General features: G+C 45.4%; 3 protein-coding genes across 3 annotated transcripts; 2 read left to right on the forward strand and 1 right to left on the reverse strand.

Annotated features, from left to right (window-relative positions):
• Positions 1 to 972: 972 nt before the first annotated feature.
• htr1ab (5-hydroxytryptamine (serotonin) receptor 1A b) lies at positions 973 to 2,506 on the reverse strand. Its single transcript, XM_062413026.1, has one exon. The coding sequence runs from the start codon at positions 2,373 to 2,375 to the stop codon at positions 1,122 to 1,124; it is 1,254 nt and encodes a 417-aa protein (XP_062269010.1). The 5' UTR covers positions 2,376 to 2,506; the 3' UTR covers positions 973 to 1,121.
• A 1,177-nt stretch (positions 2,507 to 3,683) lies between these two features.
• rnf180b (ring finger protein 180b) lies at positions 3,684 to 8,642 on the forward strand. Its single transcript, XM_062413292.1, has 8 exons — positions 3,684 to 3,807; positions 4,945 to 5,047; positions 5,184 to 5,279; positions 5,576 to 6,229; positions 6,874 to 6,996; positions 7,118 to 7,337; positions 7,428 to 7,553; positions 8,088 to 8,642. Exons 2-8 carry the CDS (start codon positions 4,991 to 4,993, stop codon positions 8,276 to 8,278), a joined length of 1,467 nt encoding a protein of 488 aa, XP_062269276.1. The 5' UTR covers positions 3,684 to 3,807; positions 4,945 to 4,990; the 3' UTR covers positions 8,279 to 8,642.
• An 871-nt stretch (positions 8,643 to 9,513) lies between these two features.
• rgs7bpb (regulator of G protein signaling 7 binding protein b) lies at positions 9,514 to 12,940 on the forward strand. Its single transcript, XM_062413293.1, has 6 exons — positions 9,514 to 10,101; positions 10,593 to 10,765; positions 11,027 to 11,157; positions 11,389 to 11,527; positions 11,624 to 11,694; positions 11,772 to 12,940. Exons 1-6 carry the CDS (start codon positions 9,970 to 9,972, stop codon positions 11,861 to 11,863), a joined length of 738 nt encoding a protein of 245 aa, XP_062269277.1. The 5' UTR covers positions 9,514 to 9,969; the 3' UTR covers positions 11,864 to 12,940.
• The last annotated feature ends 1,594 nt before the right edge of the window (positions 12,941 to 14,534 follow it).

The following is a 14,534-nucleotide window of genomic DNA, read 5'->3' on the forward strand; positions in this document are numbered from 1 at the left end:
GACCAGAGTCTGCGGCTCAGGACGATGACACTTGTTTATGCTGCAGGGATCAGATCCGTCAAAGACTTTGAGACAAATTCTATTTCTGAAATTTTGAAATCCCTGAAGATAAAGATTTTCTCCAAATAATTTGATAAAAATCTCATCAAAATCCTTTTCCCAGGAGAGCCACAATATTATTTCACTTAGAGTTCTACACCGAAGCTCCATGACTTTTAAATCATAAAATGTTATTAAAAACACCTTTATTTAGTTCTTTGGGATCTTAAATAAGATTTTAATGGATTTTTTTGTGAATTTACAGCATGATGCATGAAGATGTGGAGGGATGTTTGTTTTTTTGCAGATTAAATTATGATTTTCTGAGTCACATTCACACAGGAAACAAAAAACACAAAAACCCACAACTGGAAGCTGCACATCATTAGAGCACTGAAGTGGTTGAACTTGATTCCTGACATTATTCCCATGTGCCTTCATAGTTGCAGAGTGACAATCGTGTTCATTAAAAATTAATGCAGATTTAGGAATAACAGCAGCGTGGAGCAGCTTTTAAAAAAAATGTAGAATCACTCCTTGGTGTCGTGTCTAAAAGAGCATTTTGATTTATTGATTGGAATTTTTCCTTATTCTACAAATACACCATTTGTTTTCTGAGTTTCAGAACTCATAGACTGAAGTTGGTAGTTTTTATATAGTAGAAATTACTACTAAAAATGTATTTTACTATACATATCTGATATATCAAAGGTGAAATGTTCAAATAAAGTAAATTTAAACAGAAAGTTCTCACACTCCAGAGGCTGGAATTTGAGTTTTTAATCAGTTTCGTGATGTTGGATTTAAAAAGGCTTCAATCATGACGTCAGAACATTCATTAAAAACGATGTGTTTATTGAACATGACAGAACATGGAGCTACAATCAGACGACCACAGCTGTATCTCTACCTGCAGGCTGCACACACCTCTGGGGGGAAGGTGCTCTAGTTATTAATGATGGTGACTATCACAGAATAATCTTTATGAACCGCTCTGCTCAGACTCATCGTTCAGAACAGTCTCTTTGTGCCACGTTAGAGTCTGAAGTTGTCTTTTCACCTCAGTGACCCGCGGGACAACATCACGGTCTGCAGAAATGACACTTGATGATTTTCTTGAACGCGCTCTGGAAGTCTTTGTTGAAGTACGCGTAAATGATGGGGTTGAGCAGCGAGTTGGAGTATCCCAGCCAGTTGATGACATCCTCCAGCCAGCGGGGCATGTAGCACGCGTCCGGGCAGAAGGGCTTCACCAGGGCCACGATGAAGAAGGGCAGCCAGCAGAGGATGAAGGTGCCCATGATGATGCCCAGGGTCTTCACCGTCTTGCGCTCCCGTGCCATGGCGATCTTGCGCTTGGCCTCGGTGGCCTTCTCGTGCCTGCTCTCGAACAGTGGCGCGGTGCTCGGGGTGTCGGGCAGCGGCAGGTTACTCTTGGCGTTGCTGTGGACCTCGATGATCTCCAGGGACTCCCCGTCCTCGGCGTGCTTCACGGCGCCGTTGACGCTCGGCAGCGGCCGCGGCTCCACGCTCCTCTTCCAGCTTTTGCCCTGCGCGTCTCCCGGAGTCTTTTTGTGGAAGAGCGCCGGGGACAGCGCCAGGCAGGAGTCGGACACTTTCTTTTTCTCGGTTTTACGCACCGTCTTCCTGATCCGAAACCTGGCCGCTTTGAATATCCGCCCGTATAACACCAGCATCAGGGTCAGAGGGATGTAAAAAGCCCCGAACGTGGAGTATATCGTGTACCAGGGGTCCTGCCGGATCTCGCAGTGCTTGGTGCTCCCCCTTACCGGCCCCGGCGCGGTGTTGGGCTGTGCGCTCATAATCAGCATCGGCGGCACAGAGATGGAGAAGCCGACTATCCAGGTGACGCTGATGAGGACCGCGGCTCTCCTCGGCGTCCGCTTCTTCATGTACTCGATGGGCTCCGTGATGGCCCAGTACCGGTCCAGGGCGATGGCGCACAGGTGCAGGATGGACGAGGTGCAGCACAACATGTCCAGAGAGATGAAGATGTCGCACGGCACCTGCCCGAGAGTCCAGCGGTTCAACACCTGGTACAGCGCCGCCATGGGCAGCACCAGCACCGACACCATCAGGTCGGTGACTGCCAGGGAACCGATCAGGTAGTTGGCCACGTTCTGCAGGGATCGCTCCAAGGCGATGGCTGCGACTACGCACGCGTTCCCAAAGATTGCGCACAGGATGAGCGCGGCCAGCACGAAGGATGTGATCACCTGGTAGCTCAGCTTCACCTCCTCCTCCTCGGGTTCGGCGGGTCCGATGGAGAAGTTCTCCAGATGTGTCCAGGCTGTGGAGTTGTTCGCGTCCTCCATCGCTGCTGAGCACGGTGCTTGTGGGGAGCTCCGGTTAGTCGCTGGACAGCCCGGTGCGCACGGGGGCCCCGCGGCTCTCTGAGGGGCGCATGGTGCAGAGTGGAGCTGCAGCGAGGGACGGACCTGTCGGCTGCTGATGGAGAATGATGCCGAGCATTTATACCGGTGATGGAAAACGCGTCACTTGTCCGTGAGGATGAGAGCGAGTCTGACACGAGTGGGTCCGTCCACTGCAGCTCGGACCCAAGGATCGAGGTGGACGCTCAACAAACTTTAATAAACTTCAACTCTGTTTGAGTCTGTATCTTTTTTATTTATCTTTCTACAAGTGGATTCTTCCATTTTGGAGATAGAATAAAAGTTTAGTTTCTAATGCAGCTTTCACTCAAATCACACACACCTGTCATTAATATTAGTGAACTTGCCCATTTGTCTACTTGGCTTAATAAAACCTAATAACTAATTTATTTTAACATAAACAAAATGGATCTAGTCTATTGTTGATATATGTTTATACCCTGATAAAACAGCCTGTAGCCACTAATTGGAAAGTTAAAAACACGTCACTCAGGCCAAAGGAATCAAACAGTTAATATATTATTTACAATTTTATCACTTTAATTACAGGAACGTTCGGTGTTCATTTCTCCAGCTCCTGCAGCGAGCTGGTGCCCTCCGGTGAGACACTGCCACCAGGCGTCAGATCCGTTAACAATCCATCACTGTTCAACGAACAAATACATGAGACGGACACACACAGTGTTTAGAAATAACAACACATGTGTAGTTGCACCTGTGAGAAGCGTGGAAAGTTGAAAATGTGGATGAGCTTTAAAAACAAAAGGCTGGACCCTGCATAGACCTCTTAAGGTCAACACACATAGAGGTGTAGTTGACATTTTTATCAATTTAAATCTTGGTTGAATTAAGGCCAGAGCAGGAGGTTGAACATTATAATGTAATTTAATCAAAGATTTAATTTAAATTATTGGATTTTACTTATCCTCCTGATGATCTGTCTATTTAATTTAATTAATTCATTTAATTTCAATTTTATTCTATTTTATTTAACATCCTGGTGAATTGTGTCTTTAATTAATTTAACACTAATCTATTTTATTTATATACCATCCTGATGATCCTTCTCATTAATATATTTAATTTTATTTTTATTTATTCAACATTCTGATGATCCTTCTCATTAATATATTTAATTTTAATTTTATTTATCTATCCTCCTGATGATCTGTCTCTTTATTTTGTCAGCGCGGAAACGCGGCAGGTGTTTTGATCTTCTCCCCCTTCCGTAGCTCCCCGGCAATGACGTCACGCCCTCCTCTGAAGCGGTAGCCTTGTTTAACTTTGTGTTTTTTCTTGACGCAGCTTTTCTTCGTTGTTTCGCGTCTCAAACTGCGCAGAGTTTGTCCGGAAGGTGAGTTCACATCCCGAGCAACACGAGCAGCATCGACTCTACGCGTGACAGCACGTTTTCATATCGGTTAACCGACCGGAAGAAGCTTGTTGTTGTTGTCGGAGCTAACGAAGCTAAAGAAGCTAACACCGGTTTTATTCTGGTTTCTTTACCTGCTGCAGATTCGACACATAAAACTCGTACCTCAGACTCAGGTTCATTCTAATAAAAATAGATTTACACTAAAAAAACAACAACATCTGTCTTGTGCCTCCAGCTGTGCAGCAGTTGAGTCGTGACGTGTTCAGAGGAAAGTTCACAGCTGATACCAGATCAGTGTCTGTGCACTAATCCTCCTGTTACACAGAAATAACAAGTTACTGATACTGATAAGAGACATGAAGCTATTCACAGAGAACTGAAAACTGCTTAGAGAAATCAAATCATTAACTCAACTGTGTGCAGGGGGTTTGAAATCAGAGACTTGAGAGGAATTTATAATAATTAGACTAATATATATATATATTGGACTAGGTTTAATTATAGAAAAGCATGTGACAATCTCATTTAAAAGATATTTCCGAAAAAGCATATTGACCTATCATGGCCCTGTGATGTGATTTCTTCTTGGATTGTTCGATTGTAGGTTTGTGTTTATTCTGATCGTCTGATTCATTGTGTGTTTTTGGGTTTGACGTGATCTCTGTTGGATTCAGATCTCAGGTTTACCACAAAGTTTGTCTTTGAAGCCAAAGCTAGGGAAGAGGAGGTGAAAAGTTTAGATTATAGATTGTAAAGGTTTTATCAGCGACACACAGAGCTGCATTTTTGACATGCCACATTCTTTTACATATATATGTAAATAGACTGTTTAAGTGTTTATCAACCAAACAGGTCAGGGATCAGGTTTTTCCTGTTCTGGACGAAGCAGACAATTCAAAGTGCTTTAGAAAAGGCAACTGGGAAAAATTGTAAAAGAAAAACAAGACAAAACAAGAAAGACCCAGAAAGAAATGAACAATAGATCTGATAGAAGGACGTGTTCAACAGGAGGGCAGTGATTTAAAATAACTGTTGTGGTTGTTCTTCAGTTCTCTGGGAGCTTTTGATCATATGTGTTGAGAATTACTTTGTGTTGTTTATTGTCACCTTCATCAGAGCCGGACTGGAAACCTGCTGTTGATGAGTGTGAGGAGAGGGAACCATGCTCCGCTGCAGGAGGTGTCGCAAAGGCGTGATCGACTCAACGTGTTTGTCCAAGGTGCGTGAAAACACTTCAATATATTCAATTCAGTTTGTCCGAGGACATCCCAGTGAACTGGAGTTACCACAGTCTGTTCAAGTTATATAAAGTCCAGAGAAACCTCAGTGACTGTTTGTGTGTCGCGGTGAAACAGGAGGAGGCGTCAGATGAGAGCTCGGGTGCTATTTGCAGTATCTGGCACGTGGACGTGGAGGCGCTGCCGGACTGGATCCTGACCTCAGTTCACCAGGTGAGTGTCCCGGCTCAGGAGGGAAGTTCCTCCGGTGGTAGATTGTTGTGTTCACTGGCTCACAGGGAAACGAGATTCAAATAATACGGAACATTCCATATTTTGAATCCTATAAAGTCAAAGTTTATTTATGTAGCAAGTTTAAAATAACCTCTCCTAACATTTCTCCTTTCTGTTTTGGTCGACAGACAAGATGACTTCTTAACTATGTTTGTGACGTTCAAAAGATAAAACAATGAATTAAAAATCATCTATTAGATATGGTTGTGCTTTATGTGTCTGTGGTTTTTATCCAGGCCCAGTGGACTGTGGGGAAACTGAACTGCCACCACTGCGCCGCTCGTCTGGGTGGCTTCAACTTCATCAACCACACGAAGTGTCCCTGTGGCCAGGACGCCACCGTCCACCTCAACAAGAGCCGCGTGGATCGTGACCACAAGCACCACGTCCTCATCGTCCAGCCGAGGAGGACGAGGCCTGAGAAGGGACGCGGTGCTCCGCAGACAGACAGCGAGGAGACGTCTAACGGGACAGACGGGTTACAGCCCCCTGCCGAGGCGTCGAGTCCCCCGAGTGAAAACCAGTCGTTTCCTTTCAGTCCCTTGTACTGCATCTCTCACAGGAGAAGGTGCCGTTTGGAGGATGGCGCCACCTTCAGGTCGTCTTGTTTTTGCCCTGCGAGCCTCATGGACAGGTCGGCTGCTGGTTTGACGTGGGCGGGGCCAGATGAGGAGTCGACCTGGTCACCTGTCTCGGGCGACGCCGAAGCCTTCAGTTCAACTGGAGGGAGGCGGTTGCTCCTGGATCAACCTCTGCTGCCGGCTGTGGACACGGTGGAGACGTCTGTGCCGACCACGTCCGTCCACGAAGACGCTTCTGACTCCGCCCTCATCCTCAGAGGAAGAACCGTCTCCGGCAGTGTGGCTCAGCAGCGGGACGAGGACACGGAGGTGAGGTCATAAATATAATCAATTTAAAAATCTGAATCTGTGTCGGTCAGTTTTCACCATAGACTGTAAATAAAGATGGACGACATGACCGCTCCTTATAGTAAAGCTAAAACATCTGGATCGCCCCCTGGTGGCTGGCTGCAGTACAGGTCATTAACCCTGCCTCATCCATGTTAGCAAATGGGACATGAACACGTAGACGTGCACGTTCATTACAGGCATCTTTTATTTTAGCTAGAAACACGATTGACGGCTGTGACTGACTCGTGATTGGTCGAGCGTGTTTGTGTTGATGTTCATGGTCCCCAGAGGATGGACGTCGTTACTTGACCCTCTGACCTTTTTCTTTAGGACATACATCAGGCCATAATTGTCATAGTGTCAAAATTGAAAGGGCACATTTCCATTCAATCCTTCTGATGACGCTGAAGTTCCCCAGAGGCTAAACCTTTAGTTTGAATGACCTTTGATCTCATGTCTGTCGCACTCTGCTCAAACTGACTGGTTGTAGTTTCACTAATGGTCGACTCAAAGAAACGCAAAAACAAAGGAGTATTGTTTGTTATGTGAAGTAAATGTCTCCAACCATGGTTTTCTGTGTGTGTGTGTCTGTGTCTGTGTGTGCGTGTGTGTTGCCTTCGTAGCCTCGAGCCTCCTCCGCCTCCCCAGCCTCGATCGGCCGGAGAAGAAGAGAGAGGAACCGACTGAAGGGTCTGCGACGGAAACAGAGGAGGAGAGAGCGCTGGCTGCACCGTCGGCAGGAGAAGGTCAGGGTTCATCCTCAGGGTCAGGGTTCATCCTCAGGGTTTCTGCAGAGCTTAAACTGTCTAACGTTTAATTATCTGCATTTATTAAAGTGATATAATATGTGTGTGTGTTTGCGTTCAGGCCGAGAGCTTGAGCAGGTCCCTGGTGGACAGCGAGGAGGAAGACCGAGAGGGACTGACCTGCGCCGTGTGTCTCGACGTCTTCTTCAGCCCGTACAGCTGCCAGCCCTGCGCCCACGTCTTCTGTGAGCCGTGTCTTCGCACACTTGCCAAGAACCGTCACATGAACACGCCCTGCCCGCTCTGCCGCACCCTCATCTCTCACACCGACCTACACGAAGGTGGGCGAGCTCCAGGCCTCACAACTTGACCTCCTGGTATCTCTGACGTGAGGATGAGCTGTTTTCCTCACTGTGCTTGTTCCTCCTCAGAGCTCAACCAGACGGTGAAGACCTGCTTCCCTAAAGTTTACCACGGCCGCCAGCTGAACTTCAAGAAGGCCCAGTGCGCAAAGTGGCCTCTGCCCAGCGGTCGCAAGTGCTTCCGAACCTTCTGGGGTAAGAAACCGTTAGAGTCTGGAAAACATTGAAGACTCTGGATCATCAGTGGTGACCAGGATGAGGGAAAGGGATGAAACATCAAGATCCATTATTCATTAACTTCCTTAACATGGTGTGAGAGGAGGTGTCGACACTACACATGTCATTAGATTAGATTAGATTCATCTTTATTGTCATTGCACAGTACAAGTACTTATACAACGAAATGCACTTAGCATCTAACCAGAAGTGCAAAAAAAGGAAGTAAAGTGCAGAGTACTGTTCGTATTTGTACAGTAAGAAATATATATGGAGTAGTACAGTATTAACAGGTAGGGTTAGATTTGAGTCATTTTTTAAACTGGACTTTTGATACGACATTTGAGTTAAATTTCTCCTTTTTCCTGATGGTTATTATAATATTAGCAGCAGTGAACTTCCATTGCTTTCATCCATTGAGTCTCTGATTAATTATATCACTTGAAAACACACACACACAAAATATGATGCAGATATTTTTGAGTAAGTATAGTTTTATCCATTTAACTTCAGGGTATCAGAGACACGCAGCCGCGGCGAGGGGACGCTGGCACTTCGCCCACGGCGGCTTCTCGCTGGACGCTCTGAACTTCACCGACATGCGGCTCTTCGACGTCGGCCTCTTCCTCGACTACATCCACTCCGTCAACTGGATCCTGGCTTGCCTGCTCCTCTGCTTCCTCGTGTACTTTTTCTTCTTTTGAGGAGCCGAGGACGATTGAGACTTTTGCAGTGCAGGTTTATCAGTCGTCATTTTTCTGACTTTGAGAAAGTCACATCGAGTTTATGTTGAAGGAAACGATAAAACCAGATGTAAAAGAAAATGGAAGCGTTCATCGTCTTACTAAAAGTAAACGACAAAGACAATCAAGTGAATCATTTGAATAGGCAACTGTGAATTATTTTAATTTAAACATAAAGGGTTGGATTCAGTATTTTAATCTCCAGGAGATTAAAACAATCTTTTTCTGAGTTCTGTTTGCTGGACTGTTCGATAGAACTGTGAAAAACACTGAGCCACATAAATATTACAAATTATTTATGAATAATAAAAGTGTCTAAAAAAGATTTTACTTTATTCTACAAACTGAAGAAACCAGTTTTTTTTTGTCTCTTCTCTTTCTACATATCTGAAACATCTCACCACAGTTTTCATTTTAGAATTGGACAAAAGGTTTTTGTCCTAACATGGACGTGGATTAACATTCTAGAGTAGGAGGTGATGTTTTTGTATAGAGACACAAAAGCAAAGGTGTGTTGGAGAAGGAATAATAACAACGACATGGACAATTTCTGACGTAGCTCCAGAAATAACATATTTAAGAAAAGCCTTTGAACTTACTAGACTTCCTGCAAAGATATATCTTTAAAACGTGATCTGATCTTCCTGTAAATTACAAAAAGAAATGACACACAATCTGTTTTATTTAATACCACACAAATTGTTGCATTGACCTCGTCCTTATTGAGCCTCTCACACCAAACATATGAGACTATGGCTGAGCTGAAGCACTTCTGAGGAGAAATGGTTGAAGATTCATCCACCAGCTGTTAAATCCAAGGGTTCACTTACTTCTTCTGTGGATGTTTGATGAGCGTTTTCAATAACGACATGAAAAATTGTAATTGTTAGTGTTATTAGCTTCAGCACAATGTTTTTGTCTATAGTTATGACTTGGACGGAAAATTTTATGACCAATTCCTGCTGAAAACAAGACTTAAAATACGTTATCTGTGTATAAAAGGGGAAAGTGCTTGATTGTTACTTATCCTGCCCCCTGGTGGTACAAAAGAACGAGTGCATCTTCATCTCCACACACAGCAGCTAGAATCTCAGGTAATAAAACAATAATCTCTCTGAATCTGTTCTCATCTGCAGCAGGAGAAACACTGGGGTTGAATGCATGTGAACCTGCAGCTGCAGCTCGTGTGTATGTGAAGCACCGCACCGTGCACGGCGCAGGGCTGCAGCGTGCGGACCACTGCTGCTCTCAAACAGTTAACGATGAGTCGGAAGGTGACGACTTGTTTTGCTGTTGGCTCCCTCCGCATCCTCCGCACACGTGAGCGCGCTCGGCGGAAGACGGAGGAGCCTCCCTCTCCCTCGCTCGGCCTCCAGGAGGGGCTGAAGGTGACTCTCTTCTCGGCGGGGATGCAGAGGCAGCTGCCGGGCTCCGTTCGGCCCGAGACTCGATCCTGATCCCGCGGACAACGCGCACAGTCCCGCTGAGGATGCAGAGGCTGTGATCGGTCACAAATCCGTCTGACCCCGCTGCGCTTCTGGCGTGTTTCTCTTCCTCCTGTAGATAGAGGACACCGCAGCATCCGTGTCCATCTGTGAGTGTGTGTCTGTGTGTGTGTGTGAGAGTGCGTCTGTGTGTGTGCGCGTGCATGCATGTGTTCTGCACCGTACGGGCGGAAAAAGCGCCCACGATCCGCAGGGAGCATCTTCCCCGTCAGCCGCGGCGCGCAGACGGAGCCGGAGCGCAGGGAGAGCGCGGAGGAGGCCGTGGACGGCAGCAGGATGGTGAGTCCCGCTCCTCCTCGGAGATCCGTGTGCAGCTCTGCAGCAAAGCACTGGTTCCCATCCTGCAGCTAGACACACTGGTTCGTGCAGGAAGACACTGGTTCTTCTCCTGCAGAGACACATTGGTTGTTATCCTGCTGGTTCCTAACCTTCAGAGAGACACTGGTTCATATTTATCTTGCAGAAAGACACTGGTTCTTCTCTGGCAGACAGATACTGGTTCTTAACCTTCAGACAGACACTGATTCCTGCTAAACACACTGGTTCTTCTCCTGCAGAGACACATTGGTTGTTATCCTGCTGGTTCTTTACCTGCAGATAAACTGGTTCCTGCAGAAAGACTGGTTATTGTCCTGCAAATGGTCACTGGTTCTTCTCCTGCAGAATGACACTGGTTCTTCTCCTGCAGAATGAAGCCAGGACGCACATTTTAAATATAAGTTCCATTGGTGTCCATGAGTACTGCATCTTGTTTTGTTTCCTCCCTGCAGACTGTCCAGGAGTTCAACACCCTGGTGGCTCTGTACCGGGAGCAGGTCATCTCCATCGGGGAGATCTCTGCCGACTGTCCGTCACTTCGCGCTCACATGCAACTGACCCGCTCCAAAGGATGCTCCATGGCCCGGGCAGCGCACCAGGACCTCACCGTCATCTCTGGTTCAGGGTGAGGAGACAAATCAAAGAGCCAGTGGTCGATCGTGAGAGTGAAATGATCTCGACTCAAATGTTTCAGCCGTCCAGAGCCTGTTAACCTGATGAATACTGACTTCTTTATTTAATCATCACGTCCCATTAGACTGTTGAGACCTGAGAACAGAAGACAAACACAGAAACAGAACAATGACAAGAATCAATAAAAACATCAGATAACAAAGATTATCTCCTCCTCCTCATCCTCCTCATCTTCCTCCTCTTCTTCCTGCAGTCCAGAGGACGGAGAGATCCAGCCTGAGATCCTTCGGCTCTTCATCCAGCTGCAGTGCTGCCTGGAGATGTTCGTTACAGAGATGCTGAAATCCATGTGCCTGCTGGGGGTGCTGCAGCTCCACAGAAAGAGTAACGTCACAATAATTCTGTGAATAATTCTTGTTATTAAACTTCCAACGTCCATAGAAAAGATATTAGATGGTTTGGATATAAACTCTGCAGGGATACGAAAGACTTTTAATTCCCAGATGATGATGAGGATGATTTGAAGAACTACATGGTTATTGTAGAGTTCATTCATACGCAGCTGTACAGATGTGACTGTTTGTGTGTTGATGGCGTCTCTGCTCCGTCCTGAAGGAACCGAGTCGGAGCCGAAGTTGGACTTCAGGATGGACGAGAGCTCGGACGTCCCGTTCCTGGAGGAGCGCTCGTCCTCGCCCATAGACTTCCCTCAGGAGCAGTGGCTGGTGGGAAACGACATCGAAAACATAGAGAGGTACAGGGACCGCGTCTGCTTTTTAAATTAAACTGTTTAAACTCCTGATGAAGTTAAATCCTCCAAACTACATCTGTGACTCTGCTGATTCCTCAGAGACATGCGAGAGATGAGAAACCTACTCAGCAAACTCAGGGACACGATGCCATTGCCTCTGAAAAACCAAGGTACGTGACAGGATGAGATTCTTCATATCATTGATGTGATGAATGGAACCGACCTGATGTTCTGATCCTCGTTCCAGACGACAGCAGCTTGTTGAACCTGACTCCACAGCCGCTGGTCCGACCGAGGAAGAGACGCTTCCCTGGACTCTGCTGCATGGTGTCCGGCTGAGAGTCCCACGGCCGCAGCACTCATATGAGTAGTTTCTCATTCTGTCAAGACTTTTCTTTACCTTTTCATTTTTATTCTGCGTTTTTTTACAATCTGTTTTTCTCCATCTGTTATTTTATTTCATCCCATTTATCTTGAAATTTACAGTTTTTCACTGGGTCAATATTTTGTTCTCGAGCAACTTGACTTCACGTGTATTTTATTGGGAAAAGTCTCCAGTAAATATTTACAAATATGTCCCCCCCCAAAAAAAACGCCATAATTCATGTGCCCAATTCCGTGGTCGTGTCCCTCAGAGGCTTCGTTAGTCAACAACAACAAACAACAACAAAGGATGGGTCGATCCTTCTCGGGCCGACCTATCACAGGATCTGTCTTGAAGCTAACGAGCTATGTGGCTGGAAGTCGTTCTAAGATACTTAACGAGGGACAAGCTGGAGACTTAAACAGGAAATCCTCCGTTCGGCCTTCTTTCGGCTTCCCAGTTTACGGAGTCCTCCGGAGGCCGTGGCCCCTGAACTGGGTGACAGCTACTGTTTCATTAGCTTTGTAAGCTAACGGGTGAGATAAGGCTAGCTCCCGCTGGGTCCCAGGCACAGCAGGGTTTCAGTTTCAGGCTCTTGTGGAACTTTTTATTTTTGTTTCCAGGTCGTTTTCCTCCAAACCTCTCAGTTGTACGTTATTTTCTATAGCTAAAGATGAGAAATGTAAATATTCCGGCTATGCACAGGCATTTGTAGTTTTCAGGTGTCTCACTGTGTCACACCTTCGTGTCTGAATGTTTTACGATGTGAGCTGTTTTAGTCTGAACAACCTCTGATGTATTTCCTTTGAGCGTTGTTCGGTAGATTGCCCCCAGGTGAGTCTCTGCTGACCTGGGAGCAGTGAACGCCGTGTTCCTCTCCAGTATTATGGTGCCCACACATAACCGGCACCTGTTATTACAAATAATGTCGCTGTAGAAAAGAATATGTGTAAAAATAAACATATAATGGCAGATAAGAAAATAACTGTTTCAAAGCTTTGCCTAAACTTCAACTTTTAAAAGGTCATCAGCATCTTCGTTTTCTTCGCCGCCCCCCCCCCCCCCCCCCCCCCCCGATCGTGTCAGTGGTGCATGATGATGTTGGTCAGTTGTTCGGTTGAGAACTTTAACGTCTCGTTCACACGACGCGATCTTCAGCCGGATCTTTTTCACTCGACAACAAATTTTGGAACTTTCCAACAAAAGCCCCAGATCACAGGCCAGTTTGATTTGGCAGCCGTCACTCCACATGTGTGAGAACGTGATTCAATAGGTCAGCTGACACAGGGCTTGATTTCTCACAGGCTAAATGTAATTTATAAATAATTAAATAACTAAATGATCTTGAGAGGTCTGTGACAACTGCAGCCAATAAGAGCGCAGGACAAGGTGAGGCCTGAAAATACAGATGCATAAAACCAGATGAGGAAAACTAAAAAGATAATAATATCAACAAACGTGGCGGAGAGCATGAAAAACAATAAAAAGTTCAGAGGTCGAGCTAGAGAGTCTCAGCACATCGAGCCGTGTGAACTCGGCGTTAGTTACGACCGGAGCACTGACCAGATGTGTTTGGGACAGAGTTATGGTTTTCGTGTCCTCCAGATGTTTTCTGTAGCAACGTGTCTAAATTTCCCTTTGACCGACACTGTGGTCCAGGACAAGAAACCTTCTAAACTATGAAATCCCCTGTGTGTGTACTGTTTTCATGATCCCCAGAGGATGAACACGATCATGTTACTCATCAGCAGCAGCTATAAACATCTACTTTTACCCAGTTAATATCAAAATCAAATTAAAATCCTTCAGTATTACGTATAGAGAACAGAGATTAGATGTTTAAAGCAGCTCCCCAGAGGATACACCCTTTGGATCTTTTTCTCTATTGCCACATTCAGGACAAAGTTAACTTTTTCAAGCTTTAATATCCAGAACGACTAAACGATCATAACTGGGTTTGTTCAGTGGGCTACAACAATGATCGCAGCCTCCAGGGGGCACTAGGGAGACTTTTCGGTGTCATCTGCTGCACATCGTTAGCCTCCTGCCCTGATTTAAAACCAGACGATCTTTATCGGGGGTAATTAAACTGCAGCCATTTCCCCCTGAGTGTCGGTGCAGTGTAGTTTGTTATTCTGTGTTTGTGGAGTTTTTCGTTTTGAATTAATGTAGTTTCAGTAGCGATGTCCAAGCTGCTCAATTCTTTGTTTCAGCATGTTTATGAGTCCGAGGCCATTTGTAGTTAGTGTGTCCTGCAGTGTAGACCCCCCCCCTCCCCCCCTCACACACACACACCAGTATGTACAGCTTAGGACATTTTATAATGTGAATAAAGTTTTATATTAAAATAAGAACTTGTGTTGTGTCTTCTTTTAAAAAACAATTGGTCTACATTTAAAATTAGTTATGTTTATATATATTTATTTATATATATGTATATTTCCATTTGCATCAGATGAGAAGATGAATCTGAATATCATCAGAGCAAGAGTGGTCACAATTAGCCTAGCTTAACATAAAGACCCAGTTAAGCTCAATGTTTCTAAATACTTAAAGTTCTTGTTGCACCAGTTTTACAACATGAACCAAAACAATGTTTTTACTGAGTTTATTTTCAGATTGTGCAAATTCTTGGACAAAAACAAA

Source organism: Platichthys flesus, chromosome 19 (assembly GCF_949316205.1).
Source record: "Platichthys flesus chromosome 19, fPlaFle2.1, whole genome shotgun sequence".
Lineage (NCBI taxonomy): Eukaryota > Metazoa > Chordata > Actinopteri > Pleuronectiformes > Pleuronectidae > Platichthys > Platichthys flesus.